Source organism: Kogia breviceps, chromosome 2, assembly GCF_026419965.1.
Source record: "Kogia breviceps isolate mKogBre1 chromosome 2, mKogBre1 haplotype 1, whole genome shotgun sequence".
In the NCBI taxonomy this organism is placed as follows: Eukaryota; Metazoa; Chordata; class Mammalia; order Artiodactyla; family Physeteridae; genus Kogia; species Kogia breviceps.
The window spans coordinates 65,199,743-65,219,270 of NC_081311.1; the positions used below are offsets into that span (position 1 = coordinate 65,199,743).

At 37.0% G+C, this 19,528-nt stretch overlaps 1 protein-coding gene across 7 annotated transcripts in view; it reads left to right on the forward strand.

The window, feature by feature from the left end:
• Positions 1 to 731: 731 nt before the first annotated feature.
• The window catches only part of HERC4 (HECT and RLD domain containing E3 ubiquitin protein ligase 4), a 140,266-nt gene continuing 121,469 nt past the window's right edge, over positions 732 to 19,528 (forward strand). For 2 of the 7 annotated variants that reach the window (XR_010838956.1, XM_067025509.1), the window contains exons 1-2: positions 746 to 1,112; positions 2,911 to 3,215. Coding sequence is in view for 6 of the 7 variants with exons in the window: in XM_067025509.1 (XP_066881610.1) it covers positions 2,990 to 3,215 (226 nt within the window). In the remaining variant the exon portion in view is untranslated. Of the gene's footprint in view, positions 1,113 to 2,910; positions 3,216 to 7,535; positions 7,613 to 7,716; positions 7,850 to 19,528 lie in introns of those variants that run through there. The other 5 variants (XM_059054935.2, XM_067025510.1, XM_059054937.2 and 2 more) reach the window with 3 other exon arrangements.

A 19,528-nucleotide genomic window follows, 5' to 3' on the forward strand; every position in this document is an offset into this window, starting at 1 on the left:
TTTCTAGGTTCTCAACATTCACTCTGAAGTCAAGGTACTAGAAAAGTCTGACATAAAATTTCAAGAGTGCCTTGTTTCAGGTTTTCCTCCTTGACTGGCCTAGGAAATCCAGAGTTTGTTTTTGTGACGCAGGGACTCTAGCCATATACATTACTTAATTTTCTCTAAATGAAGGAGGCCCTGCGTTATAAGTTTATCTTCCAGGGAGAGTGCAGAAAGTGATGGCAACCAACACTTTATCGGGAGCCTGAACTGGTGGTGTTGATATTTAATGCCAGTAGGCTCCATCATTGCTGCAATACATCTGGCATCCTCAGAATAGCTCCAGTTGGGGCTAAGGGGTAAAATAAAAGACTTCACAACCTTTATATCCGTATTTGTGATGTTTTATCTGCTTCTTCAAATTCTCCTTGGATAAAGCTGGAATAAAATAATAGAAACTGGAACCAATAGGCAAAAAGACAACCTAGCCAAAAAAGGAAGAGATTTTCTTCACTAAAAGGCCCTAGTGCACGTTGAAACGCTGTGACAAACACACCAAACACCTCCATTTGTCTTGCAAATTCCAACTGCTGTGCTTCGCTTTTTTCTCTTAAGGCAACGGAAATCACCACGCTCCGCAGACGCCCGGGTCGATGTGCCCTGGGAGGATTCGGGCGCAGGCGCGCGGGCCGCGAAGTGGGCGGGCTCGCGCGCGTGCTCCGCGGTTCACTTCCGGCCGACGCCGACCCCGACCCCTCCCCCGCGTTGCCTCCTCCCTCTCTCCCTTCTCCTCCCCAGACTCTGCCCCAACTCTTCCCCACCCCTAGCGCTCTCCGCCTCCCTCGCCTCCTGTCCTTCTCCTGCTCCATCCGGGTCGCTGACGGCTGGCTCTGGGCTAGAGAACAGTGGCGCCTGCTCTTCTCTGAGGAGCCCGGTAAAGTTTCACAGGAGCCGAGGAGGTGAACACTGGAGCAGCTTCACCGACGCCGGAGGAGCTCTGGTGTTCGCAGCCACTGGCTGAAGGAGGAGGGTCCGGGAGCTGGAGACCTGTCTCAGCTGCTGCGCTGCCTCCCTTTTGCGGGAGGCGCCGCCCCCAGCCGCCCTGGGCTTCCCCTGCTTTGAGGGGCCGGGTGAGTCGTTACCCCGGTGGGTTCGGGGGCGTGTGACGGCGTTAGGGAGGGGGCTGGGCGGATACAGGCCGGCCTGGCGCTGGGTGCTTTCTCAGCGTTTCCTCGGGCGGGGGCGGGGGGACGAGGGCAGTGTCGGGCCCCCTGGCCCGGGGGCTGGAATGTCGCACCTCCCTGGGGAAGGGCTTCCTTGGGACAAGGGCCGCCGAGGTGCCGAGCCTCGTCCGCCGGCCTCTGCGGCTGCTGCGAGCGGACGGCTGCAGTAGTTGACTGGTCGGCCCGCGAGGTTGGGTGTGTGTGCAGATGATTTCTCTTTCCTGGTCCCCGTAAGCTGATCTCAGTGCATATTCAGGGAATGATGGGAATAAACTGCTTCTCTTTCCCCTACCTGTTGCTGGCGAGAGGACGCCTTTCCCATTACCCCTCTTTTTTAAAGAAAAGGATTATTAAACCTCGTGCGTTGGAATTTGGGGTGTTGTCCTGTTCTCTCCTTAAAAAAACAAAACAAAACCCGGGAAGACAGTGCAGAACTTTCGGGAACTATCGGGTTCTGATGCCCCAAAAGAATAAAATCAAACTTTTCTTAATGGATGGGTCATGGATGGAATGAGACAACTTCAGCACTTGCTAGCCGGCAATTAGGAAAGTTGGGTTTTGAAACTTCTTAGGTTCTGTGTAAGGAATGTGGGTACCTACACGAGAATAAGGCTGACTTCCTGTAATTGTGTTATTTAGTAACGTGATGTATCTAAAAATCTGTGTAGGTTTAGATGAAGTGGACTCCTTGTTATCCGTGTCTATATAAGCGAAGAAATATTCAGTCACTGTACTGGAAAGTTCTACAGATTTCGCCACCAAACTCTCAGTGTCCCAGTCCGCATTTCTATTCTTGAAAAATCGGCAGTGCCCGAGTTATTTGCAGTTTTTTTTTTTCCATCTTCAAATAAATGTCTCAGGGGTATAGATAGATGTAGATCGCCTTGGGGAGACATTTTTCAGTCTTGGTTCCCACTCGAAATAGAAAATGTTGAATTTTGGGGGAGAGTCTTGATCTTTAAACTGCATACTTTTGTATTATAATTAGGTACACTGATTTAGTTTTTAAATTAAATTAGTAGTGAAGTCAGAGTGTTAATATTTTGATTTGTAAAGTATGATCTTTGGAGGTGATTTTCTTAAGATCAAAGCTTAACTAGAGAACTGTAATTTTATCTGGGGCCTGTTAGTTGGAAGAGTCTTTTAAGTTGTGGGAAACTCAAAGTTTCCATTATTGGCTTTATTTCTAGTACAGATAAGAATTTCAGTTTTCTGTTAATGTGGAGGTAGGTGTTAGAAAGTCTAATTATTCTGTGACTTGAGGGAGATTGCGAAGTTTTATGTTTCTGTAGTTGGCTAAATTTTTCACTGAGTATATATCTGATTTTGGGGGCAGTGGATAGATGTCATGTTTCTTGCTCCCACTGAAATTATTCAAAGCAAAAAGGAAAAAAAAGGTTAACTTCATCAGGATACTTAATATTTCAATTTGATTAGTCTATTATAAGGCAACAAAAAGTCAAAACTAGTTAATATTTAGATTTTGCAAAGAATCATGGGGAGTGATGTATTTTTCCTAAACATTTCTGTATAATTTTAAAAATATACAACTGATTGGTTTTTGAAATTGAATGATACTTCTGTAACACATTATGAAGTAAATTTCATGTTTACTACATAGTAATTATTGTAGCCTAGTACTTGAAAGAGCAGTTATACATTATGTTCCTTTGAAGTCATATTAACTTTTTTTCTATCTTCTCAGACATAGGGATACCTCCAACTTGCCAGTGTTTCAGAAGGGAGTGTTTTATTGAAACTGGAAGACCAAAAGAATTACAAACATGTTGTGCTGGGGAAATGCATCTTTTGGACAGCTAGGTTTGGGTGGAATTGATGAAGAAATTGTACTAGAGCCCAGAAAAAGTGACTTTTTTATAAATAAAAAGGTTCGAGATGTAGGATGTGGACTCAGACATACTGTATTTGTTCTGGATGATGGAACAGTATACACATGTGGATGTAATGATCTAGGGCAGCTAGGTCATGAAAAATCCAGAAAGAAACCAGGTAAGTTGAAAATTTTTTTTTTTGCTATTTCTAATAATTATATCATTTAAGTTTGAAATGTCAAACAATTTCTCTAAGTCCTAAACCCATGTTTTCTTTTTATCAAGCTTTAAAAGCAAACCATGCATTAAATAGATCCTTTACAGTTTGCATGCTTCTAAGTACTTTAATTATTTTGTGGTTTCTTTTTTTAACTACTGCTATTATAAACCCTTATTGTATGAAGCTGTGGTTTCAGAACATAATTATTGGGATGTAAAACAATAGCAAAAACCACCCTGCAGTGTATAGATCTTCTTTGGTACTAAGTATATTGGTATAGAATATACAATATGTAGGTCCTCTTTTATCAGTACTGTTCAGCCACCCTGGGCAGATTTTATTTTTTATCTTCTTATTTTTTTTTTCTGGGCAGATTTTAAATGCATAATTTACTATGTTGTGTTCCATGTATCAGAAAGGGGGAAAATTAAGATGAAAGCTTTTTACTTTCACTTACTTGCCAAAAATATAATCCTAAGTATTCTCTTGCTCTTCCTATTATATTTTAAATACATGATTTCATTTAGTTTGAAATATCTTTTATTTCCCTGGTATCTTTCAAGTAATAACACTAGCTATTAAAAGTTTTGTGTCTATGAGATGTCCTGATTATATAGTAGCCATATGAACCAAATTTAAAATAATTTGTAGGGCAATGAGAATTTTGAGGAATTTGGTCACATTTCATGTTCTGTTTTCCTGGATATACGTATTTTAAAGTCATATTACCACACTTAGAAAAATTGTTATGTGAATTTCACTTTCAGTTGTGTTAACTAAAAGTTAATTCTTAAGATGGTAAATTAAGATAAGTTTACAGCTGTACTGATTTACAGTTTCTTTTAACTTTAACAATAATGGCACCTCAGTATTTTCTATGGCAGTTATCTTTCTTTACCACGTCATTATTTAAGTGGTTTCTATTGTTAGTCTACTTTTGAGAGGTTAATGTAAGTATAAGATATTAAGGTATTAAATTAAGGTATGTTACTCTTTTTTCTTACCATCTCACCACCATGCCCAACCTCACTTTTCTAACTTGTAAATTAGTTTTCATCCTTCGTTGATAGGGTTTTAATCTCTTTTCTTCTGCCTTGATTTGTAATTTAATTTTTTTGGATAAATAGTAGTGATGCTTAATACAATAGGTTTGCTTATTGCAAAACTCAAGGTAAATGTTAGTTTTCTTGTACTCTACCTCATGAAGAATATTCTATGGAATCTTAGCAGATTTTCATAATCTTAGGCATTGAGGTTGTCATGTTGTTAGACATGAATGGTAATTTACTGATGTGTATTTGTTATCACTGCTTCAGAGGCAGATGGATCCTTTACCTTTTTTGCTTAGCTTGGAATGCTGCCTCAGGTTGAGATTTTCATGGTATTGGGGCTGTTACTATTCTTACACTTAACATGCCCCACAGAAATAACTGAACATATCTCTGTATTGCTTTAGTAATTTCTCAGAGGCTTCAGGGCAAGTAGAAAGTGCAAAGCTAGCACAAAGAAATTGCCAATATAGTTACTGAAATTTACTAAGATTTACATTTTTTAAATGTTATTAAACATCTGTTCTGTGTCCAACACAAGTATGGTAGACACTGTGCACTAATAGTATAATGATTACTATAGTGCCTGGAACAGCTTTTAACCCTATAGGTGAGGTTCTGAGAAACTTAACTAGCCAGAAGAGGCTTCTTTGTGGTCATGCTGACACTGTGATGTTTACATTGTGGCATTTATATCACTCTGTTGATTTCATCCTGGAAGCAATATTTGGTAATATAAAGTTGGGAGGGTGGGTTTACCTAATTTTTGATACCTCTTTAGGATTGCCTTGTTGTCCAGAGTACATCACAGTCTATGGAATAGAAAAATGAAAGGCATAAACTTTGTCTTTGAAAAATTTAGAGTCTGGGTTGGGCATTAAGGCATATGTAAATGAAATAACTAGAGAGAATTGAAATTTGACATGATGTGGTATGTATTTTGAGACTGGGAAGTTTAAATGATGGGAAATGTCATTGTGGCATAGAATTGAAGATTTCTGGGAGAAAATGAAGCCTTAAGTTTAATTCAATGATTGGTCACATAAATAGCCAGAAAATAAATCTAGAGCTGAAATAGCTTTATGGAAGAGAATCCTTATCCTGAGAAAAACTTTTTATTGCTAGAAGTCCAGATTCAATGATGTATTGAAGTGTACCTGGTTAAAGAGGTAGGAAAAAGTAAAAGTTCAAAGGGAGGTAGTTGCTCTGATAGGAACTTAATCTTTTAACCTCAGTTTTGATTTAAGGGGATTGAGTGGAATATGTAATAATGTTTTTAACCAAAATTATTTCCCTTTGGAATAATTCCTTAATGATTTAAATATACTCCTTTTCTAGCCTTTTTTTTTTTTTTTAATTTGTGAGTTTGAGGAATGAATTAGAAGATACAGAGTTCTCATTTAATTGCTTTTGAAGTCTTTGGGTAACAGAATGAGTCTGGTTGAATTTTAGGACCATGTAATAAACATAGTTCACTTCATCAGAGCTTTAAACTTGTGTCATGAAGAAAGCAAACAGAAAGCTAAGAATTATTTTCTTACAGAGATTGGCTTTATAAGCATACTGAATATTAAGGAGTAAAAGAGAAAGAGGTTGCCTCATTCATTAAGGATAAGCTATTCTTGAGAGTCATGGTAACCTACTGGAGGACTCAGCCTTACAGTGTAGTAAACAGATTTGACCTATGGCTTGTTGGGAGAAGTTTCCATTCTGGACATTCTAGTAACCACGTGGGAAGATTTCACTCATTTCCTTTATTATACCAAGAGTGCAGATTACGTCCATGTTCATCTCCGTTCTCTTGTATATGTATAATCCTTGCTGTCACTACTAGCTCTTTCTGAACTATTTCCAGGGAAGTGAACATCTATTTCACTTTCATGTATGTATTTTTCCTTCATAGGAATTTTTTTTAAACCTTTTAAAATCTAGAGGCTCTCAATTTTTTCCTTAATTCGTAGCTAACAAGTAAATAGTATATTTAATCTTCAAAGTGCTAGGTCAGTCCACCTAAATAAACTGTTAGTTTTATTTTTGTACTTCCAAATTTGCTTCTGGAAATTTTAAGATAACATTTAGAAAGTGTACTTTTTATAATAAGATGATTTACTCACTGTGTTATGCACCATAGGTAAAATTTGGTGCCCATGGACTTAAATATATGTTTTACACACCTGTTTCCGTTTGTTTTGTGTTAGAAACAGTGCTAAACTATTTTATGACCATAATTTGCAAATAATGTGATACAGTTTGTTAAAAAGGACTGTTTTAATAGCATTTTATGGTGTACAAAGTTCTTTTGAATAGATTATGTATTTTATTTTACCCTCACAACAGTCTTGCTTGTTAGCTAGGGCAGGTGTTATGGTTCCCTTTTTCAGATGAGGAAACAAGTTAAAAGAGCTTAACCACTAGAGTAGCAAATATTAAGAGAACACTCTAAACCCTGTGGTTTTATCTTTATCCCACAAAGTTTTGCCCTTGCCATATTAGAAGGTAGAGGAATATTTATTCAAGGAGGAAACTAGTTTACATCATTATTTTAATGTAATTCTGAGGTTTTAAAAAACAATTAAAAATTACTATTTTATGACTAAAGGTATACAATGATGACATCATGTTTTTTTAATCCCTCCCCAGTCCCTTCCCTGTGCATAAATTCAAAGAGAAGCAATTTTAGGAACCGTGTAAGAAGGTTGAGAATTCTAGTTTCAGATGTAATATTGTATCAACACAAACTAAAAATTCAAATATATATGTTTTATTCTTGAACTGAAGACTGACTTCATTGCAAAGCCAGTAATAGATAAAGTTTTGAATAATATGATAAAATTTTTTGTAGCTTGTGCTCTTCTACTGAAGATAAAAATATTATGAGCATTGATTCTGTTTTTTGTGGCCCAAAATGGTAATTTCTACTGTTGATCATTCCAATAAAAACATTTTGGTCATATAGCAGTAATTTGCTTGCCTTTCTTGCTTCTTCATTTCCTGACCTGCTCTCTCTGTTCAAAAAACATAAATCTATAAATGAACTCCTTAAAATATAGTTGAAATTTAAAAAGTAATATAGGAAAATAAATGTATAAATATGGGAAATAAAATTATTCATATAAGAGTGGATTAAAAAATTCAAATAATCCCATATATTCCTTAATGAACCAGAGAAGCTCATTATGTTTTATAACTACTAATTTTCATAATACCTTTTAAGGAAGAGAAGGATGTGGATGATATGAAGACTTGAAAAAATAATTACTTGGTTCAGGAATGGAGGCTTGCTTTGGATGCTTTACTTTGAGAAAGGTTAGTTTCCAAGAATCACAGTGTCGAGGGTAGGGAAAAAAAATCATAATGCAAACAGATGACTACTGTTAGAGAGATGTATAATAATACTTTACTTTGTGTAGGACCCTACATCTGAGGAATTTCAAGAGCATTACACAATAACTCATGGTTCCTTTCAAAATGCTTGTGACACAATTTGCAAGAATTATCCTCATCTTAGGGGATAAATTTACGGAGAAATGGCAGCACAAGTTGGTAAGTAACTTGTCAAAACAGCAGGTGACTGGTGAACAGCTATAAATTGAATCTGAAAATTTAAGTCTACCAGTCTCCTACCTTATTCACTAAATTGTGCTTATGTTTAGAATTATTTACAGTAGTATCTTCTATTTGAGGCAGATCAAATACTAATGCACAGATTGTTTTTTTGCCATTCTATTGATGGCCTATTGAAATGAATCATTATTTTACCAAGATGCTTGCATTGTGATACCACTTTGGTATTTCATTATAACCTTGTGTGGTATGAAGAATATTTAAACAAAGGAACAAAAACTTACTGTGGTAACACACAGTCTTCTTTCCTCTGTTATATATCATATTCTCTATCCCTTTGTTGTCTAATGCTGTGCTATGCTACTATCCAACGTCCATAGTAACTGCCAGGCACAACTGATTTGGTGGCTAACATTGGAACTTGGGTTAATTATGTTGTATCAAGTCTGCCATGTATCTCTCTGTAGGATGCATTGGTTTGGTGAATGCTTTTTAAAACCATTAACCCACAGAGAAGCAATGATACTAGTAGATGCCTAATCTGAACAGTCTAACAGATAGAGGCTTCTTTAAATGATTTGGAACCAATGATTTTCTCTTTGTGTTTGGTATGTTAGTGTTTTTATCTGATTGGAAGTGAGCCACATATGTTCCTTGAAAGAACAGGAGTATGGAAAGTTTCATAGTTTGAGCAGTTACTAAGGATTCTTGTTACAGATGATAGCCAAGATGGTCTAGGTTCTGTCACCTTAGTATAAGTACAGTCGTCTCAGAATCTGTGGAGGATTGGTTCCAGGACCCTCGAAGATACCAAAATCCATGGATGCTCAAGTCCCTTATACAAAATGGCATAGTATTTGCATATAACCGACACATATATTTTAAATCATTTCTAGATTACTTATACCTAATACAATGTAAATAGCTATAAATACAATGTAAATGATATGTAAATAGCTGCTGGCATGGGAAATTCAAGTTTTGCTTTTTGGAAAGTTCTGGAATTTTTTTTTTTTTTTCCCCAAATACAGTTGACCTTTGAACAACATGGGTGTTAGGGATGCTGATCCTGCATGCAAGTGAAAGGCTCCATGCTGCTATCTTTGCCTTAAAAACAAAGGGATTGAAAGTGACTCACCCAAGGGCAAGAAGCTGAAACAGTTTGGATAGAATCAGAACTCAAGCCCTAGTTTTATGATTCCACATTTTGTGATCTCTGAGCATAAACTTTTCCCTTACACAAAGATCTGTAAAATGAAAAAACAGACATTATATTTATTGAAGTAAACCAATGTATAAGTGGATCCTTGTAGTTCAAACCCATCTTGTTCAAGGGGTACTTTCCATCCACGTGTTGGTTGAGTGCTGAGATGCGGAACTCACGGATAAGGAGGGCCGACTGTATTCTTTGGGTTCCATGTCCCCGATATGTCATATAAGTGTAGCACTGTTGTTAAAGCTCATTTCTCACAAACCCCATGTATTTTAAAAATTGCTTTGAAGAAATAAATCAAGTCTCACTTCATAGATATTAAGTTTTCCTAGGCTGTAAGGCATATCAGGTACTTGGGATACATATTAAAACTAATAAGAGAAAATGTATTCAGCCATTGTTATAGGGTTTCTTTGGACTAGGTTTGTGTTAAGTGAGTAGAAAAGTGGGAAACATTTAATAAAGAATCCATGTTAAAAAGCCCATGGTTTATCTTATTTCAGCTTCTATGGCTTTTTTTCCCCCATGCTGATGGAACTTAAAAAGCAATAATTATTTTTATATCTTAATGAATTGTTGTGATTACTTTACATGCTAGAAAAATGAAAAATCTGTGCTGTGTACAGTTGTATTACTGGAGTTAATTTTGTTAAAAGGGAAATTTCTTGAATTTTGGTGGCTTTCTTTAAAACATAATATTTTATTTACCTGGAATTACTCTTTTTTCTTCAGTTCTAGTATGGCAGAATTTTATTTTAGCTTTTCTTGGCCATAAGGAAAACATTCTATAATTCTTTAATAATGTGTTTTTCATGTTATTTTAAAATACCTTATTTCTTTATTAATGTCTAAGTTTAGTTTCATTTTATTCCTTTGCTGGGTGTCGTACTATTTTGAAATAACACATTTTTAGTTTTTCATAGTTTTATTACATATACTTTTTTTTTTTGTGTGTGGTATGCGGGCCTCTCACTGTTGTGGCCTCTCCCGTTGCGGGGCACAGGCTCCGGATGCGCAGGCCCAGCGGCCATGGCTCACGGGCCCAGCCGCCCCACGGCATGTGGGATCTTCCCGGACCGGGGCACGAACCCGTATCCCCTGCATTGGCAGGCGGACTCTCAACCACTGCGCCACCAGGGAAGCCTACATATACTTTTTAAAAAACTTATTTATTTTTATTTTTGGCTGTGTTGGGTCTTTGTTTCTGCATGTGGGCTTTCTGTAGCTGCGGCAGTGCACGGGCTTCTCATTGTGGTGGTTTCTCTTGCTGTGGAACACGGGCTGTAGGCACACGGGCTTCAATAGTTGTGGCTTGGGGGCTCTAGAGCGCAGGCTCAGTAGTTGTGGCACGTGGGCTTAGTTGCTCCGCGGCATGTGAGATCTTCCCAGACCAGGGCTTGAACCCGTGTCCCCTGCATTGGCAGGTGGATTCTTAACCACTGCGCCACCGGGGAAGTCCCTTATTACATATTCTTGGGAGGGGAATCAGGAAATATAGGGAAAATAAAAGTCAACCATAATGCCATCATGCACAGATAAATACTGCTGTCATTTGACAGTTTTTCTATACTCATATATGTTTCTGATTATGGACTGGGAATATGTTCTTCTTTCTAAACTTTTTTTTTCAGTAATAATTGAATAACACTTTAGTAAATATTTCCCCATGGTTTAAAAATACTGTTTAGGGATATTTTAATGATTGTTTAACCTTTCATCATTTTTTTAAAAATTTATTTATATTTGCTGTGTTGGGTCTTCTTTGCTGCGCCCGGGCTTTCTCTAGTTGCAGCAAGTGGGGGCTACTCTTTGTTGTGGTGCACGGGCTTCTCGTTGCAGAGCACAGGCTCTAGGCGGATGGGCTTCAGTAGTTGTGGCGCGTGGGCTCTAGAGCACAGGCTCAGTAGTTGTGGCACATGGGCTTTGTTGCTACGTGACATGTGGGATCTTCCTGGACCCGGACTCGAACCTGTATCCCCTGCATTGGCAGGCAGATTCTTAACCACTGCACCACCAGCGAAGTCCCCAAGGAAACAAAGGTTTTGAAGTCACAAGATGCAGTCACATAGAAGTTCTTGATTTCACTAATAGCTGAAATAATAGTAACTGTAAGTTGTATATGTGCTGACATGTAGGCAAGAGCCCCTGGGAAATGTGCCCTCTGAGAGAATTATGTTGCTTCTGTGAAAGAGAAATGAAAGTGAGGAAGGAATAGGGTAAGGCTAAAAGAGACCGTAAGGACCCTTAGGAGTTTCTGAAGACAATTGGAGGAAAGTTTAGGTGCTTTACCTATAAGTTCTAGAATCTAAAATATAAAACAAACCAGTGAAGATAACAAAAAAGAAACAGACTCAGAGATACAGAGCACAAACTAGTGGTTATAGGTGAGGAGAGGGAAGGAAGGAGGGGCAAGATAGGGGTAGGGAATTAAGAGGCACTACTATGTATAAAATAAACAAGCTACAAGGATATATTGCGCAGCACAGGGAATATAGCCAATATTTTATAACTATAAAGGAGTATAATCTTTAAAAATTGTGAATCACTATGTTGTACACTTGAAACTTAGATAATATTGTAAATCAACTATACCTCAATTAAAAAACAAAACCTAGTGGAAATGAGATTCAATTAGGTGTCAACAATCAAAGCAAAGGCAGCATTTACAATAGCAGGAAAAAGACAAAGTGACTTAGGCATAACCTAAGAAATGCGTGAGACATAATATGAAGAAGACTTGAAAGCACGTATGAGGTATAGAAAAAACTTGAAAAATTGAAACCACATTTGTGGATAGGAATACTCAACCTACATAGACCTGTCAGTTTCTCTAAAATTAATATTAGTTTAATATGGTCCTAATAAAAATAGCAAGTGGTTTTGTTTTTTTTTCCCCCGGGAACTCATCAAATGGTTTCTGTAGTTCATATGGAAAAAATAAACCAGGAAAAGTTTGAAAAACGAGAGTGAAATATATATATATATATATATATATATATATATATATATATATATATAAATAAATAGATAGTAACATATTTTAATTTTAAAGCCTTGGTAGTTAAAACTGCCCCACAAATAGACATATTAAATAAAATAGAATAGAAAGCCCAGACATAAACTTATAATCAGAGAAAAAAATTCAAATGAGGGATAGTCAATAAATAATCTTGGTATAAGTAGGAGCATCATCTAGGGAATAAAAAAGTTGGATTAATACCTCACGCCATGTATGTATTGGATAAATTCCTAATGAATCACATATTTAAATGTAAAGGTTACAATGATAAATGTGCTCAAAGAAAACATGGACTAATTTTTTAAAAATTATTTTGGAGTCAGGAAATCCTTTCTGAATTGTGAAAAGATAAAGTAAACTGCATGGAAGTAAAAATAATTTTTCTTTGTAGAAGTCACTGTAAAAGTTAAAAGACAAATAGGAAATATTTATGAATTTTAATATTTATATTGAAATCAAAATGCAAGTCTCCGAGATGTAAAGCACTCCTAGAAACTGATGAGATAAGGAGAAGACAGTAGCAAAATGGGCAAAAGATAGGAAGAGGCACTTCACAGAAAAGGAAATACAAATGACTTTTAAACAGTGAATACTCTTCAGCCTCATTCATACTAAGAGAAATACAGAAGACTATGTGTATGACTGGGGTACCATCTCTGTATAGTGAGGCTGTCAGTAAATAAGTGTTCATAGGTTGTTAGTGTAAATTGATAAACCCTTCTGAGGGTTATTTTGCCAGCATATATCAGAATTACAAATGCACAAACCCTTTCTCCAAGAAGTCCAAGAGTATAGCTCTTGATTTGATAGCTACATTTGTACATATACAAAATGAGTGTTACTGCAACATTGTTTATAATAGCAAATATTAGAAACAATCTTATGACAGTCTGTTGGGAACTGGTAAAATAATTCAGTCAGTGTAATGCTATATAGTTATGAAGAGAATGAAGGAGTTTTTTGCATACTAATATAGAAAGAGCTCCAAGTTAAATTAAGTAAAAAGAGCAAGGTGTAGAACATTGTGTATAAAGCTGTATTTTGGATTTAAAAAAAGACAAATATACATTTGTATTGGCTTATAGATATATTAAGAAAAACCCTGGAAGAATATATCCAACTAATAATGGATATATTTATTCTTGGTGCAGAGGTAAGATAAGGGGTGAGAACTAGACTGGTAGAAGACATGGATGATAGACACAGATTTTTTCCCTACATGTATTAAAAAAATGTAGACATATTATCTGTTAATTTTTTAAAAAATAAAAGGATAGGCTCTGGAATTAGAGTGCTTGGATATAAATCCTGGCTCTTTCACTTCTTAGCTATGTTATATTGGGCACATAGCTTAGTCTCTGTGTTAAGTATTCTCTTCTGTAAAATTAGGATAATCATGCCAAGGGTGGTTGTAAGGGATTAAGTGAGATATCACATGAAGTGCAAAGAACAATGCCTGGCATGTGGTAAGTGCTCAGTAAATGTTTTCTTAAAAGCCATTAATGTTAGTGTGAGAATGTAATTTTAGGTAAGCCTTATACTGAAGTGGCTGTATGCTGTTTCTGTATGTTCCTTGAGATAGACAATACGTATCTTTTCATTTACAACTGGAATTCAGGAATTTATTCAACAGAGGATGTCTACTTTGTCCTAGACATTGTGCTAACCATGAAAGTACTTCTGTATGTTTAGTCTTCAGTAACGTTGTTGGAGCTCATATTCAAAAATTATACCAAAATTTCCCAAAAATGTATGTTTTGTTTAGAGGTAATGTTATATCAGAGCAAAATATAAAATAAATTCGATTCCTTTACTGTTAGACTCTAAGGATATAATAATAACAGAAAAAGCATAGATGCCTTTTTTGTTCTTGTGAGAAGCACATAAATGATGGGAGTTAGATTCATCGTTTATTTTCAAAAGTGTATTTACTGAAGAGTAATTAATTAGAACATTTCTTGGTCCATTCAGGCTGCTACAACAAAATTACTATAGTCTGGCTGGTTTAAACAACAAACTTGTATTTCTCTCATTTTTTGAGGCTGGGGAATCCAAGATCAAGGAGCTAGCAGATTTATTACCTAGTGAGGACTTGCTTCTTGGTTAGATGGCCATCTTTTCATTGTGTCCTTATATGGTAGAAGGGTGAGGGAGCTGTCTAAGAAAGGGCATGAGGGCTTCACCCTTATGACCTAATTACCTCCTAAAGCCCTACCTCCTAATACCATAACATTGGGGGCTAGAATTTCAGCATATGAATTTGGGGGAGGGGGTGACACAAATATACAGTCTATAACAGAAGGTATAGTTTGTGTACTGATATTTTGAGGAACAGACACTTAAATTCTGCTTATTCATACTTTTAAACCTGCCCCTCCCAAAGTGATAAGCTGACCTTTAAATTTAAATTTGTAAACTGTTCTAAGAATGTACATGTTGGATATGTTGGATATGGTATGGTAAAGTCATTGTGGCCAGAAAAAGGGAAGAGAGAATGAGGCTTGGAGAAGTTCATTATGCTCACTGGTCCCAGAGAGAGGAGGTCACTGCATGCCACACAGAGCTGCAGGGGAAGATACCAGGGTAGTCAGGAGGCAGAAAACAAGAGCTCAGGGGAGGTTTTAGGGTTGTAGCCTTATTGAGGTTTTCCTGGGAAAGGCAAACTAGGCAGAATAAACAGATTAGGATTGGCTAGTTTGATTAATTCCTCCAGGCTTTGGTCTATAGGATTGGTTTCTTATTTCCTGGTACCTGGCCCTGGGATGATTTAAGGTAAGGGAAATATGGGTTTGGTGTGTGAGAGTTAGATAAGGAGATAGTTGGTGGAATAAACTCTGGATTGGTTGGTTTGCATATGAAAGGCAGGTGTTGGTAGGCAAGTTGTTATCTTTAGGAATTATCTAGTCCTGGGAGGTGCCCAAGACTAGTTTATAGACACTCTTCTGGTCTATAAAGCCCCTCCCCGCACCATTCCTATGTCAGCATCAAGAATATAGTTAATTGTCTCTGTGATGAATGAATGCCAAATATACAAAAAAGTATCTAAGAAAACAGAACAAAAATTCTGGCAGTATATTCTGAGGGTTCACTCTTACTAGTCTTAAAAAGAAATTGAAGTAAAGCAGCTATTTGATTGATAGTATATTTATGTTGGAGTCTTTATATTTCAATTTTACTTCTCCTTTCCTCTTCAAAGCAGTTAATTTCAGCAGTTCCTAGCCATCAAGAAAGGACTCTCCTGAAGAAAAAATAATGTAAAGCCCTAAGTATTTATATAGTTTTAAGTATGTTTTGAAAATAGATTATTAAAACATAACCTTGTTTAAGTATTATTAACAAAAGGACAACAGTTCAATCAATAGGGAAATGTTTATATCTTAGTGCCTTTATCTGTGAAGTAGGGATGATGGTATACCTGTCTTATGGTATTATGAGGATTAAATGAGATAAAACAAACAAAGGGCTTAGCACAGTGTCAGGCATATAATCGTCTGTGTATGTTACCTGTATACCTGTATGTAGGTAAGAATGCATAAAAGGGGAATGGGCTTGTAAACATATCCGTTATAAAGAATTTTTTAATCTAGTTACATCTCCATATGAACATTATTGTGGGCTGTCAACCAAGACATGTAAGTTACTGTATGTTAAGTTTTGCTTATCAAAGAACTCATTAAAATGTTTTCATGACTATGAGTTGTACCATTCCAAATTCTTATTGGTAATTATTGGTAATAATTTTAGAGAATAAGCATTTTCATTAAATATATTATGTTTTAGTTTTATTTAATTCTTAATTTTTTAGAATATATTTTATGATCATTATATGATTATATTAGACATCCTTTAAAAAGTGTCAGTAAACAATAGTTTTACTTCAGGAATAGGAAAATAACATGCTGCCCTGAGTGAAGTAGCCATTTGGTTATTTGTTATCTCTATCACAAAATTAGTAATATGATTATTTAAAGTAAAAAAAAAAGCATTCTGAATTATTTATTGGTGTTATTCACTAATCCCAAGTGACTAATGTCTTCATCTTTAAAGATTCAGGGGCTTCCCTGGTGGCGCAGTGGTTGAGAATCTGCCTGCCGATGCAGGGGACACGGGTTCGTGCCCCGGTCTGGGAAGATCCCACATACCACGGAGCGGCTGGGCCCGTGAGCCATGGCCGCTGAGCTTGTGCATCCGGAGCCTGCACTCCGCAAAGGGAGAGGCCACAACAGTGAGAGGCCCGCGTACCAAAAAAAAAAAAAAAAAAAAAAAAAAAATAAAGATTCAGCATCGTAAAATGCATCAACTACATATTCACTTGTTCAATTAAACAATTAAAGAACCATAAAAGAAAAAAAAAACATTTGTGGATAATCATTGTTGACAATTTAGTATTTATTTTTCCAGTCTTTTCTCTGCATATATATTGGGGCTGTATGTGACATATTTTTATACAAGAATGGAGTTAAACAGTACCTTTTTAATTTCACAGTATAGCATGTTGTGAACATTAAATTTCTAGAGATGGATATAAGTGAACTTTGCATTGCTCTAGTTGGAGTTTTGAGTTATTCAGAGAGAAGGGAAGAGGAAAATCTATATTTACAGCAACTAGTGAGGCATGGTAGGCAGAGGATTCTGGCTGAATTAAACATTTACTAAGTAATTGATATGGAGCTGCTGTTTTTTTTTTTTTTTTTTTTTTGGCTGCGTTGGGTCTTTGTTGCTGCGCGCAGGCTTTCTCTAGTTGCGTCGAGTGGGGGCTACTCCTAGTTGCTGTATATGGGCTTCTCATTGCAGTGGCTTCTCTTGTTGCAGAGCACGGGCTCTAGGCGTGTAGGCTTTAGTAGTTGTGGCACATGGGCTCAGTAGTTGTGGTACGCGGGCTCTAGAGCACAGGCTCAGTAGTTGTGGCACATGGGCTTAGCTGCTCCACGGCATGTGGGATCTTCCCGGACCAGGGCTCGAACCCGTGTTCCCTGCACGGGCAGGTGGATGCTTAACCACTGCACCACCAGGAGAGTCCCTGAAATGGAGCTTCTTAAAATTAGCTTTTCACAAAGTATATTCCTTCTGACCTCCAGTTTTGTAATTGTCATTAACATGACTGTGCTTGTTGCTATTCATAACTATATATATTTTTTAGACCCTGATAACTTGAGAATAAAATATCGACAAAGATTTTTGTTCTCTGTATAAAACACTGACAGTTGTTCAAACTGTTGAAGTTTTTTTCTTTTTTAATTAGAAAGATACATGTAGAACTTCATTAAGCTCATATACCACATTAAGAGTTAGATTTTCTGGGCTTCCCTGGTGGCGCAGTGGTTGAGAATCCGCCTGCCGATGCAGGGGACACGGGTTCGTGCCCCGGTCCGGGAAGATCCCACATGCCGCGGAGCGGCTGGGCCCGTGAGCCATGGCCGCTGAGCCTGAGCGTCCGGAGCCTGTGCTCCGCAACGGGAGAGGCCACAACAGTGAGAGGCCCGCGTACTGAAAACAAACAAAAAGAGTTAGATTTTCTTTTTTTAAACGTAGATTTTATTTATTTTTTAATTTTTGGCTGTGTTGGGTCTTCCTTGTTGCACGTGGGCTTTCTTTAGTTGCGTCGAGCTAGGGCTACTCTTCATTGGGTGCGCGGGCTTCTCATTGCAGTGGCTTCTCGTTGTGGAGCACGGGCTCTAGGCGCATGGGCTTCGGTGGTTGTGGCTCACAGGCTCCAGAGCGCAGGCTCAGAAGTTGTGGCGGACGGGCTTAGTTGTTCCGCAGCATGTGGGATATTCCCGGACCAGGGCTCAAACCCGTGTCCCATGCATTGGCAGGCGGATTCTCAACCACTGCACCACCAGGGAAGCCCTGAATTGTGTTTTTAAAAGCTCTAAATTTTTCTTTGCTCATGGAAATACTGCTAGATATCATAAATTGGTTTTCAAACCAATCTTTAAAACACATAATACCTAAGTGTAATACTCTATCAATAATTATGTTTAACTGAGCTTTGTAACATTTTCTGTAGAAAAATTCATTGGAGTTTTACATTTGGGTGTCAGAATTTGTCTTCACACATCACTTATCCTGGCTTGTTTAGCTCTCTTACTTTATTGGTTCCAGAAAGCTTAAGATAGATATTTGTGAGCAGCATTTAACTTAACTACGTATCATATTTGAAATATAAATAATACTTGACTATAGCCACTGTTTCCTAGAGAGGAAAATTTATCAGACCAGATTAGTTATTTCCCTAGTATTTTTATTTGGAGAAACAAAGGACATTTGTTCCTGTGGGGTTTGGGGTCAGTTATAATTTGGGGACTTACTATATGTTTAAAAAAAATTCTTTTTTTCCCTGATTACCAAAGTAGTACATTTCTATAACTTTTTAAAAGTTACAGAAGTACATGATTTGAAAAGTGGAAGCCACTTTTTCCCTACATCCTAAAGATGACTACTACTGTTTCTTTATATTTTCATATCTTTTATACCTGTATTAAAATATGTAATCCTGTATACACATACGTAAAGTTCTGTGGTTCTCTTTTTCATTTAACGTATTTTTATCTTTTCATGTTATACTGTATAGACATTCATTTTAATAGAAGCACCAATTTCTATTACATGGATATTCCATAATTTAGCTACCTGTTACTGGAAGTCACGTCATTTCCTGTTGTTGTTATTGTTGTTTCCCAAAAGGAAAGTTTCTGGGTCAGAGGACATGTATGTTTAGAATTGTAATACGCATTGCCAACTTGCTCTTGCTCTCTGAAAAGCTTTTGTTTTTTTCTTGAGCTTGTATTTTAAAGATTGTTTAGAGAAGTGTGTCATTTGCCAATTTTGTGTAAATTTTTTTTGCCATTTAAAAAGTTGTTTGGTATGGAAATAATGTAATTCGAACTAGAAACTTCTAAATTTTAAAATCAATTTTATCTGTGATTGAATTATTCAGAATAAGTTATTTATTTCTGTGGATCACCTTTAAGACAAAGATGGTAGTACTTGGGTAACTTGACAGGAATGTTTTGAACCCAAAAATATTTATTTAAGTGTATTTGTTTGCTAGGGCTGCCATAACAAAGTACCACAAACTGGGTGGCTTAAGTAACAGAAATGTATTGTTTCACAGTTCTGGAGGCTAGAAACCCAACATCAGGGTGTCCTCAGCGTTGGTTCGTTCTAAAGATTATGAAGGAAGGATCCATTCCAGGCCTCTCTCCTAGCTTCTGGTGGTTTGCAAGCAATCGTTCACATGCATTCTCTTTGTGTGCTTGTCTGTGATGATGTTTCCTCTTTTATTGGGACACAAGTCAAATTAAGGGCCTACCCTGCTCCGTATGACCTCATCTTAACTAATTACATCCTTGATGGCCATTTTTCAAATAAGGTCACATTCTGGGGTACTGGGGATTAGGACTTTCAGCATATCAATTTGGTG